At 52.3% G+C, this 20,573-nt stretch overlaps 2 protein-coding genes across 3 annotated transcripts in view; both read left to right on the forward strand.

The window, feature by feature from the left end:
* Positions 1-1,670, forward strand: part of SLC27A1 (solute carrier family 27 member 1) — a 30,715-nt gene extending 29,045 nt beyond the window's left edge. For both annotated transcript variants that reach the window (XM_032412371.1, XM_032412373.1), the window contains exon 13: positions 225-1,670. In XM_032412371.1, coding sequence (XP_032268262.1) covers positions 225-382 — 158 coding nt within the window. In that variant the 3' untranslated portion in view covers positions 383-1,670. The remainder of the gene's footprint in view (positions 1-224) is intronic.
* An 8,403-nt stretch (positions 1,671-10,073) lies between these two features.
* On the forward strand, positions 10,074-17,072 carry PGLS (6-phosphogluconolactonase). Its single transcript, XM_032412374.1, has 5 exons — positions 10,074-10,424; positions 13,731-13,838; positions 14,280-14,381; positions 14,669-14,809; positions 16,712-17,072. The coding sequence occupies exons 1-5, from the start codon at positions 10,137-10,139 to the stop codon at positions 16,847-16,849; spliced, it is 777 nt and encodes a 258-aa protein (XP_032268265.1). The 5' UTR covers positions 10,074-10,136; the 3' UTR covers positions 16,850-17,072.
* Positions 17,073-20,573: the final 3,501 nt, after the last annotated feature.

Below are 20,573 nucleotides of genomic sequence, written 5' to 3' on the forward strand. Positions count from 1 at the left end.
ACAGTGTATGGGGCTGTGATGGGGAAGTGGTCAGGGAGGCCTCCCTGGAGGAGGGGGCATGAAGTCAGGATCTGAAGGACAAGGGAGAATCAGGCAGCAAAATGGGGAAGAATGTTTCCAGCTGAGGGGACGGCCTATGCAGAAGCCTGGAGGTGTAGGACAGGATGTGAGTTGGGGGTTCCCAGAACCCTCTCTGCTGAGTACCCCCATCCCCACCCCCACAGGCACTTTCAAGATCCAGAAGACTCGACTGCAGCACGAGGGCTTCGACCCACGCCAGACCTCAGACCGGCTCTTCTTCCTGGACCTGAAGCAGGGCCACTACCTGCCCCTGGACCAGGGTGTCTACACCCGCATCTGCTCGGGTTCCTTTGCCCTCTGACGCTCCTCCTCCGCCCACTAGAGACTTCTAGGCAGGCCCTGCTGGTGAGGCAGGCCCTGCCGGCGAGGGAGGCTTGAGCCAGACAACCCTGCCTGGGGAGGAGCTGGCCCAGATGCACCAGGTGGGACCATCCTGGTGCTGAGCAACTGGACCCCAGCAGGAGCCCATGGCTCTGCTACCTTCACTCTCCTCTTTCCCCCTCTGGGCTCTCTTCTGCCCGAATTCCTGCCCCTGTATTTGTGTGTGTGTGTGTGTGTGTGTGTGTGTGTGTGTGTGTGTTTTCTCCCTGCTTCTCCGCCTCCCCCGTTCCATCCGCTCTCGCCTCTTCCCTCTTTCTCCTCCTCTGCTCTCTTCTGGGATCTGTAGGCGCGCAGGGCCCAGTTGCCCTCGGGGCCTCTGTGGGTCGTCCCTGCTGGGTCATGGACCCAGAGTGGAGCCCCTGGCCTCCCTCTCAGCTGTGCCTTAAGGAGCCTCAGTCCGGGCCTCCCTAGGCTGCCGGGCTTCAGCACATCCTCGCCCTGTATGAGCTCCAGGCAGAGCCTCCATCCTCCCTCCTGAGGGGAGGAACCACGGGTGGTCTGCCCTGCCCACCGGGATGTAGGGGGGCATTGTCAAGGGACCTCCAGGCCAGCCAGAGATCTCCCAGGCTGGGCCAGTTGCCATTTGCACTTCACCATCTTTGGTGGGTCTCCCACACCCTGTCTGCACTTCCTGATGCCCAGAAGCTTCCAGAATTGACTGTTACCACTTGACATTGCCCCTGCCCAGATGTCTCCTTTTAGGCGCCTCCATGGAGCTCCTGCTAGAGGGGCCTTGAAGACTGCATTGGGTGGCTGTTCGGCTCACCATTCAGACGCTCACCCTGGCAGAGACCTCCCAGGTGTCCCCATGTGGCATGGCTGCTGGTGGGACCCATAGGAGTGGCAGCCGCGGTGTCGGGAGAAGTATCCTGCTTGGGGGTGGTGTCAGAGATGGACTTTTGGGCCTTGGGGGTTCCAGCCCATTGAATAACCCTGCTGGCCTTGTTGGTGACAGTTCAGACCCAGCGTTGGTGGTGACATCCTGGACGACACAGCCGGGATGGCTCAGACATCCCCACCAGCCTTGTTGGTGGCTCATCCTAGACTCCTGTGGTTGGACTATCCACCCAGACCGTCCGTCCTACCCTCCTCCTGCAGCGGCATCCAGCCCCACGAACACTGGGGCCAGCGCTGCTGCACATGGGCCTTTCCAAGCACCAAGGTTTTGTTTCCTAGTTGAATTTAAGAAATAAACCTGCAGAGTGTCCAGGGCCTGAATCCCGGTTATTTACTGTCCGTCCCCATGTGGCGCAGAACCCTTTCTGAGTTTCAGACGGCAGGACGTTTTGCTGGGGAACTCATGTTCCCCAGACACCAGCAAGACACACGGCCTTTTCTTGCTGCCCCCCGGGTGGCCTTAAGCCCAGCTGCAAGGCCTCTGGGGTTTGGGGACAGGCTGCATGCGGGTTAGCGGGTTAGCATCCTCGCTGCCTCCCGGCAGCCTCTGGGGCCTCACAAAGTCCTGCCCCAGCTTCAGTTCCGATCTGCCTGTGGGTTCTGGCAGGTGCCCCAGTGTGGCCATAGCTCTGGGTGAGAGCTGCAAATGTGGCTATTGGAGCTGGCATTCTAATCCAGGACCCCCAGCTCCGGAGTCTAGACACTTAATCGCAACTTCCGCTGTTCCACCTGCAGTATTATAATGTCTGTCTTGTCTTGTCTCCAGGGGACAGAGGAGGAAAAATTTGTGATGACTGAGCATTTGCTGGGAGGGGGCAGCCCTGGGGATGGATGGGGGGTGGGGGATGGATGAGACCCTGGTTGGCTCAAGGATGGATGAACCATTGATGGCTGGGGCTGGTCCTTGGATGCCCAGTTCACAAGGAGAGGGAGGCAGGAGAAGGATCCGCTGCCGTTGGGGATGGAGTGTCCCGCTGTGCTGATAAAGCAAGTGTATTCTGTATCACATCCCATCAGACCTCACAACCACCATGGTCCCCACTGTACAGATAAGAAAACTGAGGCATGAGGAGGGGAATGAAGTCAATGCCAGCGGCTCCTGGTGAGAAAGTGGGCCAGCAGGACCTTTCTTGTTCCAAAGCCTGTGACTCTCAGCAGGGTAAGAAGCTCCCTCTGAGCTGGCAGGAGAATAATACTGATGACTCTCAGCAGCAGGCTCTGTGTTTGTCTTTTTAATTAATGACAGACTTTATGTATTAGAGCAATTTCAGGTTTATAAAAAAACAAGTGGAAAGTACAGACTTCCCATATACTCTCTACCCCGCACTGCCGTTTCCCTTACTATTTACGTCTTGCATTACACTGCATTTGTAATGACTGATGAGTCTATGCCCGCGCGTTATTATTACCTGCAGTCTACAGTTTCCATTAGCATTCACTCTGTGTTGTACATTCCGTGGGTTTTGACGTGCGTCCACTGTGATGGTATCATAGTTTCTCCGCCCTAAGAATCCCCTGTGCTCCATCTCTTCATCCCTCCTATCCCAACCCCTGGCAACCATGGATCTTTTATGGTCTCCACAGTTTTGCATTTTCCAGGTCATGCACTTGGAATCCAATGACATACAGCCTTTTCTTTCTTTCTTTTTTTTTTTTTGAAGATTTTATTTATTTATTTGAGACAGAGAGAATGAGAGAGAGAGAGCACATGAGAGGGGGGAGGGTCAGAGGGAGAAGCAGGCTCCTTGCTGAGCAGGGAGCCCGATGCGGGACTCGATCCAGGGACTCCAGGATCATGACCTGAGCCGAAGGCAGTTGCTTAACCAACTGAGCCACCCAGGCGCCCCGACATACAGCCTTTTCAAACCAGCTTCTTTCACTTAGCAAGATGCCTTTAGGATCCATCCCTTTGGATGGCTTGAGAGCTTTGTATTTTTTTAAGATTTTATTTATTTATTTATTTATTTATTTATTTATTTATTTATTTAAAGATTTTATTTATTTATTAGAGAGAGAATGAGAGAGAGCGAGCACATGAGGGGAGAGGGTCAGAGGGAGAAGCAGAGAGGGTCCCTGCTCGGCAGGGAGTCTGATACGGGACTCGATCCAGGGACTCCAGGATCATGACCTGAGCCGAAGGCAGTCGCTTAACCAACTGAGCCACCCAGGTGCCCCTATTTATTTATTTTAAAGAGAGAGAGAGAGTCAGCATAAGCAGGAGGGGCAGAGGGAGAGGGAGAGAGAGAATCTCAAGCAGATTCCATTCTGAGCGTGGAGCCCGACACAGGGCTTGATCCCAAAACCCTGAGATCATAACCTGAGCCGAAACCAAGAGTTGGATGCTTAACCAATTGCACCACCCAGGCGCCCCAAGAGCTGTTTTTTGTTTTTGTTTTTGTTTTTGTTTTTTAGAATGAGAAGTTCTGTGACTTGCCCCCAGGGACAGTTGTTAGGTCGGGAGGAAAGCCAGGATCAGAAGGCCCTCCGCCCCAAGCCTCTCCTTTATGGAGGGGCCCTGGAAGGATGTGTACGGAGGGGATGTTTGCCCCTGTGAAGAGAAACTTGCCCCAGCCTGGCATCGGCACATGGGCCACGAGCAGCCGGGCTTGAGCAGTGTGTGAGGGACGAGGAAGGAGAAGCATGCCAGAGAGGGCATGGGGAGGACGGAGTTGAGGACACGAGAACCTTCCAAGGAGAGGTGGCTGCAGGCTGGGACCTTGCCTCCAAACTTTCAAGGGTCTCCGTCACTCTGGGGAAGAGTCCAGGCTCCCTGGCTGGCACTCCCATCCTGAAGGCTCTTCTCCTTCCACCGTGATTGGTCATTGCCAGCCTGTGTCTGGCTTCCGTGCCTTTGCTCCTGCTGTCCCTTGTCCCTGAACCATTGTTCCCACACCGCATGTCTGGCCAACTCCGACTGATCTGTTTTGTTTTGTTTTTTTTTTCTTTTTAAGATTTTATTTATTTATTTGAGAGAGAGAGAATGAGAGACAGAGAGCATGAGAGGGAGGAGGGTCAGAGGGAGAAGCAGACTCCCTGCAGGGAGCCCGATGTGGGACTCGATCCCGGGACTCCAGGATCACGACCTGAGCCGAAGGCAGTCTCTTATCCAACTGAGCCACCCAGGCGCCCCTGATCTGTTTTTAATTGAGGTGTCATTCACATGCCATAAAATCCACCCTTGTAAATTGTACAGTTTGGTGGCATTTAGTGTTCGCAAAGTTGGGCAACCGTCACCTCTGTCTGGTTCCAGAACATTTTCATTCCCCCAAAAGGAAATTTCCTACCCATTAGAAGTCTCTCCCCCAGCCCCTGGCAGCCACTAACTGGCTTTCTGTCTCTATGGATTTGTCTGTTCTAGACATTTCATGTCAATGAAATCATACAACATGTGGTCTTTGGTGTCTGGCTTTTTTCACTCACCATCATGTTTTTAAGATTCTTCCAGGTTCATTCCTTTTTATGGCCAAATAATATTCCACTGTATGGATGGACCATGTTTTGTTGACCATTCATCTGTTGATGGACATTAAGTATTTACACTGACTATTGTGAGTAATGCTGCTGTGAACATTCATATACACGTCTTTGTGTGAACGTATGTTTTTAATTCTTTCGGGTATAAACTAAGGCGTGGAACCACCAGGTCATATGGTAACTGTTTAATATTTTGAGGAACTGCCGGACTGTTGTTCAAAGCAACCGCGCCATTTTATGGTCCCACCAGCAACAGTGTATCAGAGTTTCAATTTCCCACATCCTTGCCAGCACTCTTTTGGGAAATATATCTATCTCAGACAAGACATGGCCAACACATGGACCTGGGTTTTCTCCCCAACCGGCTTCTCTGTCTCAGTTAGTTTAAGCTCCATGTGCATCCAATTAAGTAAGCTAGAAACTCGGGACTTAGTCCTGGTTCCTCTTTTTTCTCATGCTCCATGGCCCATCCCTTAGAAAGGACCAGGAGCCCTGCCTCCAAGACAGACCTTGAACCCACTGAACCCAGCCAGCACTAGATTTCTCTAGTTAGTGTCACTAAACATGGCTCCTAGGGGCCTCCCTGCTTCCATCCCATCCCTCACAATCCCTTCACCTAGTAGCCAAAGTGATTTTTTTAAAAAAACAGACCCCAGTTCTCTCCCCTACTCAAAGCCCTCCAGAGGTTCCCCTAAGATCAGTCTTTCCAGTCTCATCTTTCCCATCTGGCCTGGGTGGTCAGTCTCCAGTCACACATGCCTGCCTTCTGCTAGTTCCCACCTTGGGGCTTTAGCCTCATCGTGCCTCTGCTGGAGATGCTCTTCCTTCAGATACACAACCAAGTCCTTTCTGCCATTCAGGCTTCCATGTAAATGTCTTCTCGTTCACTTCCCAATCTCTACAGCCCCCAGTCACCTTCTCTCCCATAGTATCTCCATTATTGTGCTGTTTTTTTTTTTTCTTCCTTGTGTTTATGTGGCTTACCTGTTAGTTGTCTGACTTCTCCAGGGGGGTGTGAGCTAGGAGAGGGCAGGCTCATTCAGATGAAGGACAGCATTGAAGGACAGATGGAGGACAGCTGTGAAGGACAGGAGGAGCTTGGTAAATGGTTTTCTGAATGAATGAATGAAGAAACCATTATGCTCCCCAAGCCTTTGTTTCTCCAGGTGTGAAATGGGAGCATCTGAGCGAAGGCTCAGGTGTATTGTGATGGTGAGTGAGGACGTGTGGAGCCCTGGTGAGCAGGACAGCTTCTTATAGGTGCAAAGCATCAGCATCGTGAGAACCAGGACATCAGAGCAAAAGCCTCTGGTCCCGACTTCGGCTGAAGCAAAGCGTGCTAAATAATAAAGCTCGCCTGAACAACACTTTGTGGATCAGCCTGCATAATAACGCTTTCCCCCCCTCCATGTCTGTGCTGTATCCTCTCCCATTTGTCCCTCCAGAGCTACCCTCCACCCTTCGCACCCAGCTCTGCTCCCTCGGAAGCTGTCACAACGGGCTGCCTCAGTTGGATCCCTTGCCCTTCTGGTACCATGGATTCAACCCTTGGGTGACACCAACAGATCACAGGAGGAAAGCGGTCACAGTATTTATTCTCCGGGAGACCTTGGTCTGATCGTGGTTATGTTCTTCTACTGAAGGCCATGGCTCTTGTCTGCCACCCTCTCCTCCAGCAACCACCCTTCTCTAGGTCCCCATAACTTCTCCCTCTTCCTGTCCCATTTACTGAATGATGGAAACATCCTCTAGCTGATGCTCTCGCTCTAGGCTGTTCACCATCCTTTAACCTGACCACACCTTTGTCTACAGCACCTTCATTCACTTCCCCCAGCTGTGGTGCTTAAGGGGCCCCATGCTCCCCACCAGGTTCTTACCAACACAGTGTCCACATGATCATACCTTCTAGAATAAGTATGCCTGCTTGTGATGGCGACATTTATGCTTTTCTTTCTTGCCTTCCTTTTCCAATCTGATATCCCAACCTTCTGCTCTCTGCTCCAAGACTGCCCTTTGACCACAGAGGACCAAAATCACCTAGAAGCTTGAAAGATAAAATGTGTTCAGCATCTTGGAAATGAGTGAATGCAGTTATCTCTCCCTTACCCCAGGCTGGATTCAGCCCTTCCTTTTTACTCTCCAGCTACTGCATGCAGGCAGTCAAGATTATTTCCAGCAAATGGAGTTAGAGCAGCCAATCTAATGAGTAGTGTTGAGATTTGGCCTATGCTCTGTATTACTTAGGTGTCTAGCATATAAAAGCAGTTCTTTCCTCCAAGTTTGTCTTGAACCTGAGCTTCTTTCGTAATTTTTCAGGATTAAAGGGGTGGGGCAATATTACAGAAGCAATTAGATAACTTTGAAATATGAGAGGGTGTGTGTGTGCACGCGTGTGTATTTACGACTTTTTAAAAAAGATTTATTTATTTATTTATTTTAGAGAGAGAGGGCGAATGGGGGGAGGGTCAGGGGGAGAGAATCTCAAGCCGACTCCCTGCTGAGCACAGAGCCCTTTTGGGGCTCGATCTCATGACCTATGAAGTCATGACCTGAGCCAAAACCAAGAGTGGAATGCTTAACCAACTGAGCCACCCAGGTGCCCCATCTGTCCTTTTGTGTCATAGTCATCCTAGTGGGTCTGTGAAGTGGTATCTCATAGTTTGATTTGCATTTCCCTGGCGGCTAATGGACAGGACATCTTTGCATGTGGTCATTGGCCATTTCTGTATCTTCTTTGGAGAAATGTCTATTCGGAACCCTTGCCCGTTTTTAAACTGGGTTTTTAAAAAGTTGAGTTGTAAGAGTTCTTAATATATTCAGTACACTAGACCCTCATCAGATATATGATTTGCAAATTTCTCCCATTCTGTGGGTTGTCTTTTCACTTTCTTGCTGGTGTCGTTTGAAACACAAGTTTTTCATTTTGATGAGGTCCAGTTCATCTACTTGGTTTTTATTGTTTGTGCTTTGGTGTCCTTGTCTAACCCAAGGTTAGGAAGATTTATGCCTTTGTTTTCTTCTTCTAAGAGTTTTTAGTTTCAACTCTTACATTTAAGTCTTTGATCCATTTTAATTTTTAAGATTTTAAGTAATCTCCACATCCAACATGGGGTTCGAACTCACAACCCTGAGATCAAGAGTCACATGCTATGAGCCAGCCAGGCACTCCAATCCATTTTAATTTTTGTATATGGTGTGAGGTGGGGATCTGTATTAATTTTCCAGTGCTGATGTAACAAATTACCACAGACTTATTGGCTTAAAATAACACCAATTTATTATCTTACAGTCTGAAGGTCAGAAGTCAGAAATGGATCTCACTTGACTAAAATCAAGGCACTGTCACAGCTGTATTCCCTTTAGAGGTTGAGAGAACCCATTTCCTTTGCCTTTTCCAGTTTTTAGATGCCACCCACATTCTTTGGCTCATTGCCCCTTCTTCCATTTTCTAAGCCAACAACAGTGGGTGAGTCTTTCTCATGCTGTCATTGCTCTGGTTCTCCCTCCTCTGTTTCCTTTTTCCATTTATAAGGACCCTGGTGATTACATGGGGCCCATCCAGGTAATCTATTTTAAGGACAACTGATTAGCAACCTAATTCCATCTGCAACTTTTATTTCCTCTTGCCAAGGAACCCAACATATTCACAGGTTCTGAGGATTATGGTGTAGACACCTTTGGTGATTGGGGGGGGTGGGTGTCTACTGTTCTACCACTACAGGGTCTAACTTCATTCTTTTGCATGTGACTATCTTGTTCCATTTGTTGAAAAGAGCATTCTTTTCCCATTGAATGATCCCAGCACCCTTGTTAAAGATTCATTGACCACACTGGGGCACCTGGGTGCTCAGGTCATGATCTCGGGATTGTGAGATTGAGCCCCACGTTGGGCTCTGCGCTCAGCATGGAGTCTGCTTCCGATTCTTTCCTTTTTCCTCCCCTTCTGCCCCTCCCTCTGCTCATGTGCAGCACTCTCTCTCTCTCTCTCAAATAAATAAATCTTTAAAAAAAAAAAAGATTGACCACAGATGTATGGATTTATATTTGCATTCTCTGTTCTAATCCATTGATATGTCTCTCCTTATGCCAATACCACACTGTCTGGATTACTGCAGCTTTGTAGTAAGTTTGAAATCAGGAAGTGTGAGTATTCCAACTTTGTTCTTTTTCAAAATTGTTTTGGCTACTTGGGGCCTCCTCTAATTCCATATTGAATTTTAGGATCAGCTTGTCAATTTCTACAAAAAAGGAAATCTGAATTTTGATAGCAATTGCATTGAATCTGTAGACTAATTTGGGGAGTACTTCCATCTTAACAATATTAAATCTTCCAATCCAAAAACGTAAGATGTCTTCCCATTTATTTGGATCATCTTTTTTTTTCTCAGCAAAGTTTTCTAGTTTTCAGTGCACAAGGTTTGCAATTCTTTTATTAAATTCATTACTAAGTACCTTATTCTTAATGCTATTGTAAATGGACTGTTTCCTTAATTTGTTACTGATTTTAAAGATGTACTACCTATGCATGTCTCCTTGCATTTACTATAGGCTACTGAATTATACCCCCCAGCCCCATAAGTGGCCCAGCTCCCCAGGCCCAGCAGGCCTTCTCTCCTTTCCAGACTTCTCTGCCCATGCTATTCCCTGGAACACCCTTTCTCATCAGCCAAGACCCATTTGCCCCATTCTAGGAGCTTCTCCAGGCAACAGCAAGGGTGGAGGCCTCTCTGGAACCTCAGAGAGACACAAGAGATCCCCAGAGAGCATTTGCAGAAGCAATTCAACAAGTATGTTTTCAGGCCCAACTCTGCGCCAGGCTTGATTCAGGGGGCTTTCCAGGCATCAGTGAACAAAACAAACCCTGTCCTCATGTGGCTTATATTTTAATTAAAGAGGGAAACAACAAAGAGCAACAAGATAAATGTTACAAGGTTCGGGAACTTCAAAGTCCACCAAGAGGTGCCTTCCTCCAGGAAATCTCCCATCTCCTCCCTCCATCCCACCCCGCAATCCCCTCTTGGGGACCCCACCTCTAGGGTCCTCTCTTCGGCCCCGCCCTGACACCACTAGGCTGAGAGCAATCGCACGGGTTCCGCCCGCTCAAGCCCAGGAACGGCGTGCAAAGAATCAATGAGCCTCTTCGGACCGAAGGCCCGGCCCTGCCGCGACTTCACTCGTGGGACTGCGCATGTGCCAGAGGCGGCCGCCCGAAGGTACTGACAGCCGTGTGGCAGGGCCGGCCTTCGCGCAGGCGCACTGGTGGCTGCCCGGAGCGCTTCCGCCTCCCCGCCGCCGCCGTCGCCATGGCCGCGCCGGCCCCGGACCTCATCTCGGTCTTCTCGAGCCCGCAGGAGCTGGGCGCGTCGCTAGCGCAACTGGTGGCGCAGCGGGCGGCGTGCTGCCTGGCGGGGGCTCGCGCCCGCTTCGCGCTCGGCCTGTCGGGCGGCAGCCTCGTCTCGATGCTGGCCCGTGAGCTGCCCGCCGCCGCCGCCCCCGCCGGCCCCGCCAGCCTCGCGCGCTGGACCGTGGGCTTCTGCGACGAGCGCCTCGTGCCCTTCGAGCACGCCGAGAGCACGTATGGTCTCTACCGGGTGAGAGCTACGGGGGCCGCCGGGGGTCACGCCGAGAGGGCCGCGCCCACCGCCTGCACCCGACTACGGGGGCCGCCGGGGGTCATTCCAAGAAGGCCGCGCCCACCTCCTGAACCCCGCCACGGGGGTCGCGTAGGGTCACACTCTGCCCTCTGGCCCTGCCTGGGAACGGTCTGCTGGGTGCGCTGAACTCCCACCTCCACTGCCACCCGAGTGGGCCGGTAGGGGCCTTGAAGTCTCTTTATGCTTTATCCGGTGGCCAGGTAGAGGGAACAGCCTGGGCGAGGGCGTGGAGGTGAAACCGAGTGGCCCATTCCAGGGACCTAGGGAAGTTCAGGCGCCCCAGCCTGGTGGCTTGCAAGGCAGAGTTAGGGAAGGGCCAGGCCGGAGGTATCTGGCGTGGAGCCTGGGTCTCAGTTTTCTCGTCTCCAACCTGGACGCCTTCGTGATGATCTACACGCAGCTTTGGGCTCTGATCACCTCCCAGGCTGGTTATCTTTGGCTTGTGGCCTCAGGTCCTATAGAATCAGGGAAACTGAGGCTTGGAGGAGGCGTGGTCTGCCCTGGGGTCCTCCGGCTGCATCTGAGCCGACTCCTCCTGCCCTGGACGGGGAAGACACGCCCAGGGAGGTGTGGAAGGGGCGGGCTTAGCCAGAAGCTTCAGGTTGCTCAGGTTTCTGGGTGTGTTGCCTTCTCTTTGCATAGAAGCTTGAGCTGAAGATTTCCTGGTTTGTTGTTTGTTTTGTCATAAGAAGGAAGGTCTACTGATTACCAAGCATTTTATCCACATCATCTCATGTAATTTCACAATAACCTATGAGGTCGGGGCCGTTATTTCCTCCATTTCATAGATGGAGAAACTGGGGCCAGAAGAGGAGAGCTTGTGTGCCAGCGTCTCCTGATGACCAGCAGGGGAGCCAGGGTTTGAACCGGACCCCCCAGACAGCACCTGGGGCACATCTCACGGGCAGGGGCCTCCCTTTGTGTCTTCCTCAATAGCTTCATTAAAAACTGGGCTCGCATTTCTTTCTTTTTACCTTGCATGAATTGGAAGAATTTTTTTTTTTTTTTGAAGAACTCTTTTTTTAATTAGGCAAACTGTACTTACTCAAGTAACAAAATTCTAACAAAACAGTAAAAAAAAAAAAAAAAGTTAAAAAAAATGTTGCGGGGATGTTCGTTGTGTGTCCCTGTATCCAGCGCTGGGGACATGGGGGTGCTGGGCAGTTCCCTCATGGGGCTCATAGGGGCATCGGGCACCAACACACAGGGAAATAAATCAGGGAAATCCACTCAGAGCATTCACATAATGCAGTATGGACAAAAGATAATAGTGTGAGAGAGAAAGTGCCCCGGGAAGATCCTTCAGGATGGTGAGGGGCAGGGGTGCTTTGAGAGATGATGTTTGAGCTGAGGCCTGCAGGTGTGAGGACCTGGCCAGGGGCAGAGCCGGGGCAGAGGGTATGGCAAAGGCAAACTCGATGCCGTGGGAATAGATGTGGGGCAAAGATTTGCTGCTTCTGCCAGTTCCCCTGTGAGGGGAGTCAAGTGACTCCCCTGGTGCTGCCCTAACAAAGGACCACAAATTGGGTGGCTTAAAACAACAAGAACTTATTTTCTTAGTTCTGGAGGCCAGAGCCTGAAATCCAGGTGTTGGCAAGGCCACACTCCCTCTGTAGGCTCAAGGGGAGGATCCTTGGCCTCTTCCAGCCTCTGGGGGCTCCTGGTGGTCCTTGGCCTCCAATCTCTGTATCTGCCTCTTCATGGCCTTCTCTGATTCTCTCTGTGTCCTCTCCTCATAAGGGTACCAGTCATTGGATTCAGGGCCCACACTACTCTACTATGAAGTCAACTAATGATATCTGCAAAGACACCCTTCCAGATAAGGTCTCATTCTGAGGTTCTTGGTGGACATGAATTTGGGGGGCCACAAGTCAACCCAGTATAGGAACACAGGGTTGCTTCTATCCTCAAGATGGATCCGGTGCACCCTGGGGCTCTCAGCGGGAGTGTTCTCTTGCTCACCCTGTGTGCTCTATGCATCTTCTGCTGCGCAGGCCAGGGCTTCGTCTGGGCTGGGAGGATTAGCTGGGGCTACCTCCTTCCTGGCAATGGTTCCTCAATGCCCGAGGGATGTTAAGAGAGAATCAACCAGCAGTTCCATTTCTAGGAAACTGCCTGATTGACACTCCAGCCCCTGGCTCTCTGGCAGGAGGCCAGGTGGAGGAGGAGGTCATGGCTCTGAGCCTTAGGGGAAGGGCAGCTAAGGAGAGGATCATGTGACAGAAACAGGGCACTGAGATTCCCCACTGGCTTTGCTCAATGTAATCCCTGAGGGTGTGTATCGATGGGGACCTTGGACAAAGCAGGAGGTCTTTCCAACAACAGATCTGACCCTGTCCCTCCTTGGCTCACACACCCTCCTTGACACCCCATTACCCTCCATACAGAGCTCTTACTCCTCGGGCCAGTGTTCAGGGCAGGCAGCCCTATGTGGTCTGGTGTGTTTACTCCATGTCCCTGTCCCATGCCCCTTCTAATACAGTATTTTTTGCGGCTTCCTCCTTTTCCTCCGTGGCTCAACTTGGCATTGTCTCCATGGCACAGGATTCCAAGATCCTGTGTGAAGGGAGGCACCAAGGTCGGGGTCACCGGTGTCCCTCCTGGAGCAGATCAAAGGCTCATCTGGGGCGATGAGGGAAAGGGCTAGAGCCCTCCACCTTGCAGGAGGCCTGACTCCAGGTGCTTCCACAGAAATTAAATCCACCTTTCCGAGGCCAGGGTGTGTGCTATATGCTGGGCAGGGATACCCCGTAGTGGCAGCCGGAAGAGAAGTCAGTGCTTACCACCTTCACATGTGGTGTCTCCACGCAGCCGTATGGGGGAGGCGCAGGCTCGGGTGTGGATGCTCAGAGGAGGTGCTCTGAAGGATGCATAGGAGTTTCCCAGGCAAGGGCAGTGGCTTATGTGTGGGTTGGGGTGGCAAGGTCAGCAGAGCCTCGTGGAGGGCAGAGAGGGGCTGGGTTTTAGCCTGAGGTGCAGGGGACCCTGGGGGCTTTGAAACAGGGCTATGGTTATAGCCACACGGGTGCCGGCTAGGGCCAGGAGGCCCCCAGTCAGGCTGGACTTGAAAGACTCCTGGTGGAATGCCACTGGGATCCCGACTCACAGAGGAGGTGGGTGTAAGGACGGTCCTGTCCTGGAGGCATCCTCGCCTGGAGAATCCAGGTGGTCACCCATGCAAACCTCGTGCCTCTGGGAGCCGTGTATTGCTGTCGGGTGACTTTGTCCCTCCGTCTGCTGCAGACCCACTTGCTCTCCAGGCTGCCCATTCCTGACAGCCAGGTGATCACCATTAACCCCCAACTGCCTGTGGAGGAGGCGGCCGAGGACTATGCCAAGAAGCTGAGACAGGTGAGTCCCCCGGTGTGGCCCCAGGGAGGCCTCATCCACATGGCGGTGAGGGAGCAGCCCTGCGGGTGGCGCTGCATGATTGTCACCAGCAAAAACTCCCCCCACAGGTGGTTGGCAAATCCCACCCCACCCTGGACAGATGCCATTGAGTATCCCCCTTCTGAGAGGCCACAGCCCCGCCTTTGGGTCCCTTAGGGTGGCCCAGCTTCTGACCCTCTGGGAGTGGGTCTTGGTTCTCACATCTTGGGGACGTTGTGTCCCCAGACTCTTGGCCAGGCAGACGGGTGAAACGTGGAACCTCATAGAGTCCCTTTCATGCAGGTGAGGCTGAGTGTTGCTCCCTGTGTTACAACCACTTGGGATTCTTTTTCTGACCACTGTCTCTTTGTGCCTTTCGAGTACCCCCCACAACGTCGCAGGACTGTCTTTTCCCCCACCCAGGCCTTCCAAGGGGACTCCATTCCAGTTTTTGACCTGCTAATTCTCGGGGTGGGTCCTGATGGCCACACCTGCTCGCTCTTCCCAGACCACCCCCTCCTGCAGGTAAGTGCACCACACGGGCCTCTGCTGACTGGGGCTTCCAGAGGGAAGGCCACTTTTGGGGGGCCAGGAGGTACCCCCAGCGGGGTTTGAGTCAGCCTCTGCCAGTTGGCTGGGCTTAACCCTTTTGAGCCTCAGTTCACCTATCTTAAAATGAGGGTTTAAATCAAGTACCACAGGACCGGTAGGAGGGCATGGAATGATGGATGGACCATGCCAGGTGTGTGTGAATGCTTGAGAAGCTGAAGGGACCTTGTCCTTCTGTCTCCATCCGGGCTTCCCTCCCCCAGGAGCGGGAGAAGATCGTAGCCCCCATCAGTGACTCCCCAAAGCCACCACCACAGCGCGTGACCCTCACACTTCCTGTGCTGAATGCGGCCCGAACCGTCATCTTCGTGGCAACTGGAGAAGGCAAGGCAGCTGTCCTGAAGGTAATGGCCGAGGGCCCTATTCCCAAGAAGATCAAAGGCATGTGGGCCCAGGGATGGAATATGACCCCAGATATTACTGTGCTGGAAGCACCAGGTCCCAAGGTACTTGAGTAATTCTTGGGCTGAAGGGGAGATGGAAACTATAATTACAGGCTAGTTAGGAATAAACAATTACCAAATCAAATTGATGAGATGAGGCCAAAGCTGCACTCAGGGGTAAATTTATAGCTTTGAAAAGGCAGTTTTAAAAAGTATTAAATAGGGGCGCCTGGCTGGCTCAGTCGGTAGAGCATGTGACTCTTGATCTCAGAGGTGTAAGTTCAAAGCCCCACATTGGATGTAGAGGTTACTTAAAAATAAATTCTTTTAAAAAAATTATTAAATAAAAAAATAGTTAAATAAATTGAGCACCTTAGACTTAAGAAAAAGAACAATACCATAAATCTAGAAAAAGTCAGTGGAAGGAATACATGACGTTAAAATCAGAAATTAACGAATTGGTTAAGGGGCACTTGGGTGACTCAGGGTTACATGTCTGACTCTTGGTTCTGGCTGGGGTGGTGATCTCGTGGTTGTGAGATTGAGCCCCACGTCTGGCTGTGCGCTCAGTGCAGAGTCTGCTTTGGATTCTCTTTCCCTCTCCCTCTGCTTCTCCCCCCACCCCCACCCCCCAGCTCGTGCCCTCTCTCTCTCTCAAATAAAAAAAAAATACAATCTTAAAAAAGAGATTAATTGAATTGGTTAATACTCTTAAAAGCTTAATGGTAATAGGTCCCAAAGATAGACCCCTGGCAAAATTAATCAGGGAGGAAAATTATATAGTAGGAATAAGTAAAAAAGGAGGAATAAGAAAAAAAGAGACAGTTATACATAGTATTTTAGGAAACTATAGAATAAATAAGATATTAAAAGTAAACTAAATAATAAAAAAGGTATTTTAATTGCCATCGTTGAAAAAGACCAACTATGGAAGAAACTGGCAATATTTTTAGAAAATTAACAAATAATAATTCGTCCTCCCAAACTGTTGAGTCCAGATGTCCTCACGGGGCGGCTTGGTGTTGGGGTTAAGGGTACAGACTGTAAAGAATCCAGCAGACCAGCGTGCCTGCCGGTGATGCCCAGCATGGCCTTGGGCAGCCACTTCAGTCCCCCCGCAAGCCTCAACTTTCCCATCTGCAAGGTGGGTTGGGAGGGCTCCTCCCTGTGGACCTCCTGAGGGTCAGTCCAGGCAGTTTTAGCTCAGAGTACACTCATGGGAGGCCACCCAAGCCTCAGCTTCCCCAACTGTAAAATGGGGGTGGGAATAGAGGTGACCTCACAGGGCTGTGAATGACAGTGCATGGGGCAGGCCCAGCTATCAGAAGGCGGTATTTATGATTCCCGCCGATCGTGAGGTCACATCAAAGGATCAGCACGCTGCAGCCCGCGGGACCAAATCCTACCAGCTAAGAAGGATTTGAAAGCGGATGGGAAAAAAAAAAAAAAAAGCAAAAGCAGAATAATCTCTGACCTGTGAAAATTCTACGAAAATTCAGATTGCAGCGTCCGTAAATACAGCTTCACAGGAACAGGCTGTGCCCGTTTGTCGATGTGGCATCCGCTGCTGCTTTTGCTGTGTAACAGCAGGGCTGCGCGGTTGTGACAGAGACAAGGTGTGATCTGCAGAGCGCAGGAGTGACTCCGGTCTGTGCAGGGCCCGTGTGCTGACGCCCCTGTTCGGCGGCGGTCACGGACGATAGAGAAGGAAGGGACCTGCTGATTGTTTGAAGCTAAGACAGCTGGAAGGGCAGCATCACGTCTTGAGAGGAGGACAGTCTTGTCCATGGGGGGACCCGGGAGCTCTGAGGGGAGCTGGGGCTGCTGGTGGGGCCTCACGCTCCTGCCCTTTCTTCTACGCAGCGCATTTTAGAGGACAAGGAGGAGAACCCGCTCCCCGCCGCCCTGGTCCAGCCCCACACCGGGAAACTTTGCTGGTTCCTGGACGAGGCGGCGGCCGGACTCCTGACTGTGCCCTTTGAGAAGCATTCCACGTTGTAGCTGGCCCTAGGGACACCGCGGCGGGGACCGCAAATGACCCTCGTGGGCCGGGACCTTCCTGGGCTGGGGCCCGCTGCCACCACCGCTCCAGGCTTCATTTTCAAAAAGCTGCGTGGTGCCACGGGAAGGCCGCAGGGTCCGGCCGCCAGCCCCGTGCCCCCGGGGTGCTCAGCCCACCGGCCATGGCTCTGCGTGACCAGATATTAAAGGGAACATTTGCTTGAAGTCTCCACTGTCTCGTGGTCCTTGGTGGGCGGCGGAAGCGGGGATGCCCAGGCTGAGCGTGTGACCCGAAGCCCTTGGCCCAGCGAGGGGAAGGGCAGGGATGCGGCGCCCTGGATGAGTTTCCCGGGGCTGCCGGAGCAAAGGGCCACAAAATTTATGGTCGCCCAGTTCGGGAGGTCGGAAGTCTGAAATCAAGGTGTCCACAGGGTTGGATCCTCCTGGAGGCTCTGAGGGAGAATCTGTCCCGTGCCTCTCTTCGGGTGTTTGGTGGCTGCCAGCACCCCTCGGCCGTCCTTGGCTTGTAGACACATCGCTCCAATCTCTGCCGCTCTTGTCACGTGTCCTTCTCCCCTGTGTCTCTCTGTGTGTGTCCTCTCCCGTTCTAGTAAGGACACCTACCAGTGGACATCGGACAGCCCTAAATCCGGGATGAACTCTCCTCAAGATCCTTAAGAATTACAGCTGCAAATAAGGTCACAATCGGAGGTTCCAGGGGACATATCCTCCGTGTGTGTGTGTGTGTGTGTGTGTTCGTGAAAAAACGTAACAGAATTTACCATCTGAACCACTTCTTTTTTTTTTTTTTTAAAGATTTTATTTACTTATTTGACAGAGAGAGACACAGCGAGAGAGAGAACACAAGCAGGGGGAGTGGGAGAGGGAGAAGCAGGCTTCCCGCTGAGCAGGGAGCCTGATGTGGGACTCGATCCCAGGACCCTGGGATCATGACCTGAGCCAAAGGCAGTCGCTTAACTGACTGAGCCACCCAGGCGCCCCGATCTGAACCACTTCTAAGTGTCCAGTTTAGCGGTGTTAAGTACGTTCTCCCTGTTGTGCAGCCGTCACTGCCGTCCGTCCCCAGAACTCTTGGAAACCTGAAACTCTACACCCATTAAACAGCTCCCCATCCTCCCTTTCCCCAGCCCCCGGCACCCACAATTCCACTGTCCCTCTGCATCTGACTACTCCGGGCACCTCCTATACGTGGCATCATACAGTGTCTGTCCTTTTGTGGCTGGCGTCTTTCACTCAGCGTAACGTCCTCCAGGTTCATCCGTGTTGGAACCTGGGTCAGAATCTCCTTCCTCTTTAGGGCTGAAGAATATTCCAGTGTATGCACATGCCCCGGTTTTTCCATCCATCCGTCAGCAGACACTTGGGTGCCTCCCACACTTCGCTTATTGTGATAGAGCTGCTGGGAACACAGACGGGCAAATATCTCAAGACCCTGCTTTTGGTTCTTTCGGGGATATTCCTAGAAGTGGAATGGCTGATTCATATGGTGATTCTACGTTTACATTTTGAGGAACCCCCATACTGTTTTCCACAGCGGCTGTACCATCGCAGCAGGGCACAAGGATCCCAATTTCTTCCCATCCTCACCAACACGTGTTTTGGTTTTCTTGATAGTAGCCTGTGGACATATCCTTTTGGGGAACACCATTCAGCCCACTACACACGTAACTGAGCTCTCCCTGCGCACACACGGACAGTGGCAGCCTCTGTGTCCCGCTCTGCTGCAGGCCTTCTCAGAGCCTTGAATATGCCGAGCAGCCCCAGTCAGTGATGTGCTGGCGCTGTAGCGTTTTCCTGGGGTGTGACTGTGCATGGCCCACCCGTCAGCCTCGTGGGGGAGGCTGGTGGGTGCATGGGGTCCCTCAGCCATGCTTGAGCTTTGCCAAGTTTGGAGGCTGGGGGCATCCTGCAGAGGCACCTGATCAGGCTGGGGGGGTTGAAACCCCGAAGCCAAAACCACAGAAAGTGAAGTTTCCTTCAACATCTTGTCTGGGTCTGTCGCTCAGATGTGAGAGTGAGGAAGTGGGACAGGGCCAGGGTGGAAACATGAAGAAAAGCAGAGAAAGCAACCCAGCCACAGGCTTAGGCAACAGCAGGTGGCCATGACCCCAGTGTTTCAGGAGGGGGGTGCCAAGAAGCAGAGGGAAGTGATGAGACAGACATGGGGACCCCATGTGGGGGGCCTCTGGGACATGTTACCTCTCCAACCCTCTCCCTGTAGCCACAGATCTCCCTGCTCCCGACCTGCTTGTGTCTGCCCCTCACTAACCTCCCTACCTTGTGCTCTACTGGAACCTGTCAAACACATTCCCACCTCAGGGCCTTTGTGTGTGCTGTGCCCACGACCCAGTATTCTTTTTTTCTCCAGCTTTTTGCACAGCGTCGCCCTCACTTGCTTTGGGTCGCGGTGCAACATCACCTCCCCAATCCCACTCCACCCCTGGTACTTTCTGCCTCTTCCTGTTCTATTTTTCTTTCTTACCTCTATCATTATCTGACAGTTTTGTTGGTGTGCCAACTGATGGTCCATGGGAGCTGGACCACGGTCAGTTTTGCCCACTTCTGCATCCCTGGCACATAGTTCAAGGATGACACTCAGGCTGTCAAGGAGTGATGTTTGTTGAGAGGAGAAATGAATCCTGGGGCATGGGTGAGGATTACAGTCAGATGTTCCTGGTGGCTTAAACAAAATGGAGGGTTAGCTCTTTTTCTGGAGGGAGGACACCCAGGGTTGGTGGAGCAATGTCATGAGAATGGGGAGCTGTTTAATGGGTGTAGAGTTTCAGATTTCCAAGAGTTCTGGGGATGACGGACCCCCAGTTCCTACATCATAGTTGTGCCATTGTCATTTTGTGGGTTTTACCTCATGGTCCAAGGTGGACTGCACATGCTCCAGCCATCACATCCACATTCCGGCCACTGGAACACAACACTCCCCTCATCTGAAAGCCTGTGAGACTCCCATTTGATCATATTTTCAGCCTGGAACACAGATTCTGCTCCTTCCCTCCCTTCCTTCCTTCACCCAGCTGAGGGCTGCTCTCTCCCAGCCACTGGAAAAACAGGTGAAGGGGTAGGGAGATCCAACTAGGCTGATCCAGTCCAGAGCTATGTGCATTGATTGAGAACAGGCTGACAAAACAGGAACACAGGGGACGCATCGCACCAGTCCATGGCACACCAACAGCCCCCCCCCCCACCTTCTCCCCCTGCCCCAGCACTGACCCCAGGAACTGGGGGTGTCTGTCCAGCTCTGCCTCCCCAGTCTGAGGTTGCTGAAGGCTGCTGGGTCAGTGCTGGATCCTCTCAGAACCCAGCATCACCCATCAGGGGGTAGGCACAGTGGAAGTGGGAACCAGGATTTAGACGCCCCATTCCTGACCATCCCCCTTCTCTGCCCCACATACCAACTGCTGCCAGTCCTGCTTGGTGTTGGCCCTGCATATCCCTCCTCCAAAGCTAGGATTCTAGTCTTCCATACCCCCAACCCACCCCTGGGGCTGCCCGGGCAGCCCCCGCAGAAACCAGCAGTTCTGAAGGCCTTGGCCCCAGGGGAACCAGGAGGACGCAGGTGCAGGGTGGGGCAGGGCAGGGTAGGAGTGGGGTGGGCATTCCCTCCCACCCCCGACACACACATTCACACAGGGGCCATGCTCTGGCTTCCCAGGCAGCTGGTCTCAGCAGCATCCAAGCCCCTCACCAG

This window comes from Phoca vitulina, unplaced genomic scaffold (genome assembly GCF_004348235.1).
Source record: "Phoca vitulina isolate PV1807 unplaced genomic scaffold, GSC_HSeal_1.0 scaffold13, whole genome shotgun sequence".
NCBI lineage: Eukaryota > Metazoa > Chordata > Mammalia > Carnivora > Phocidae > Phoca > Phoca vitulina.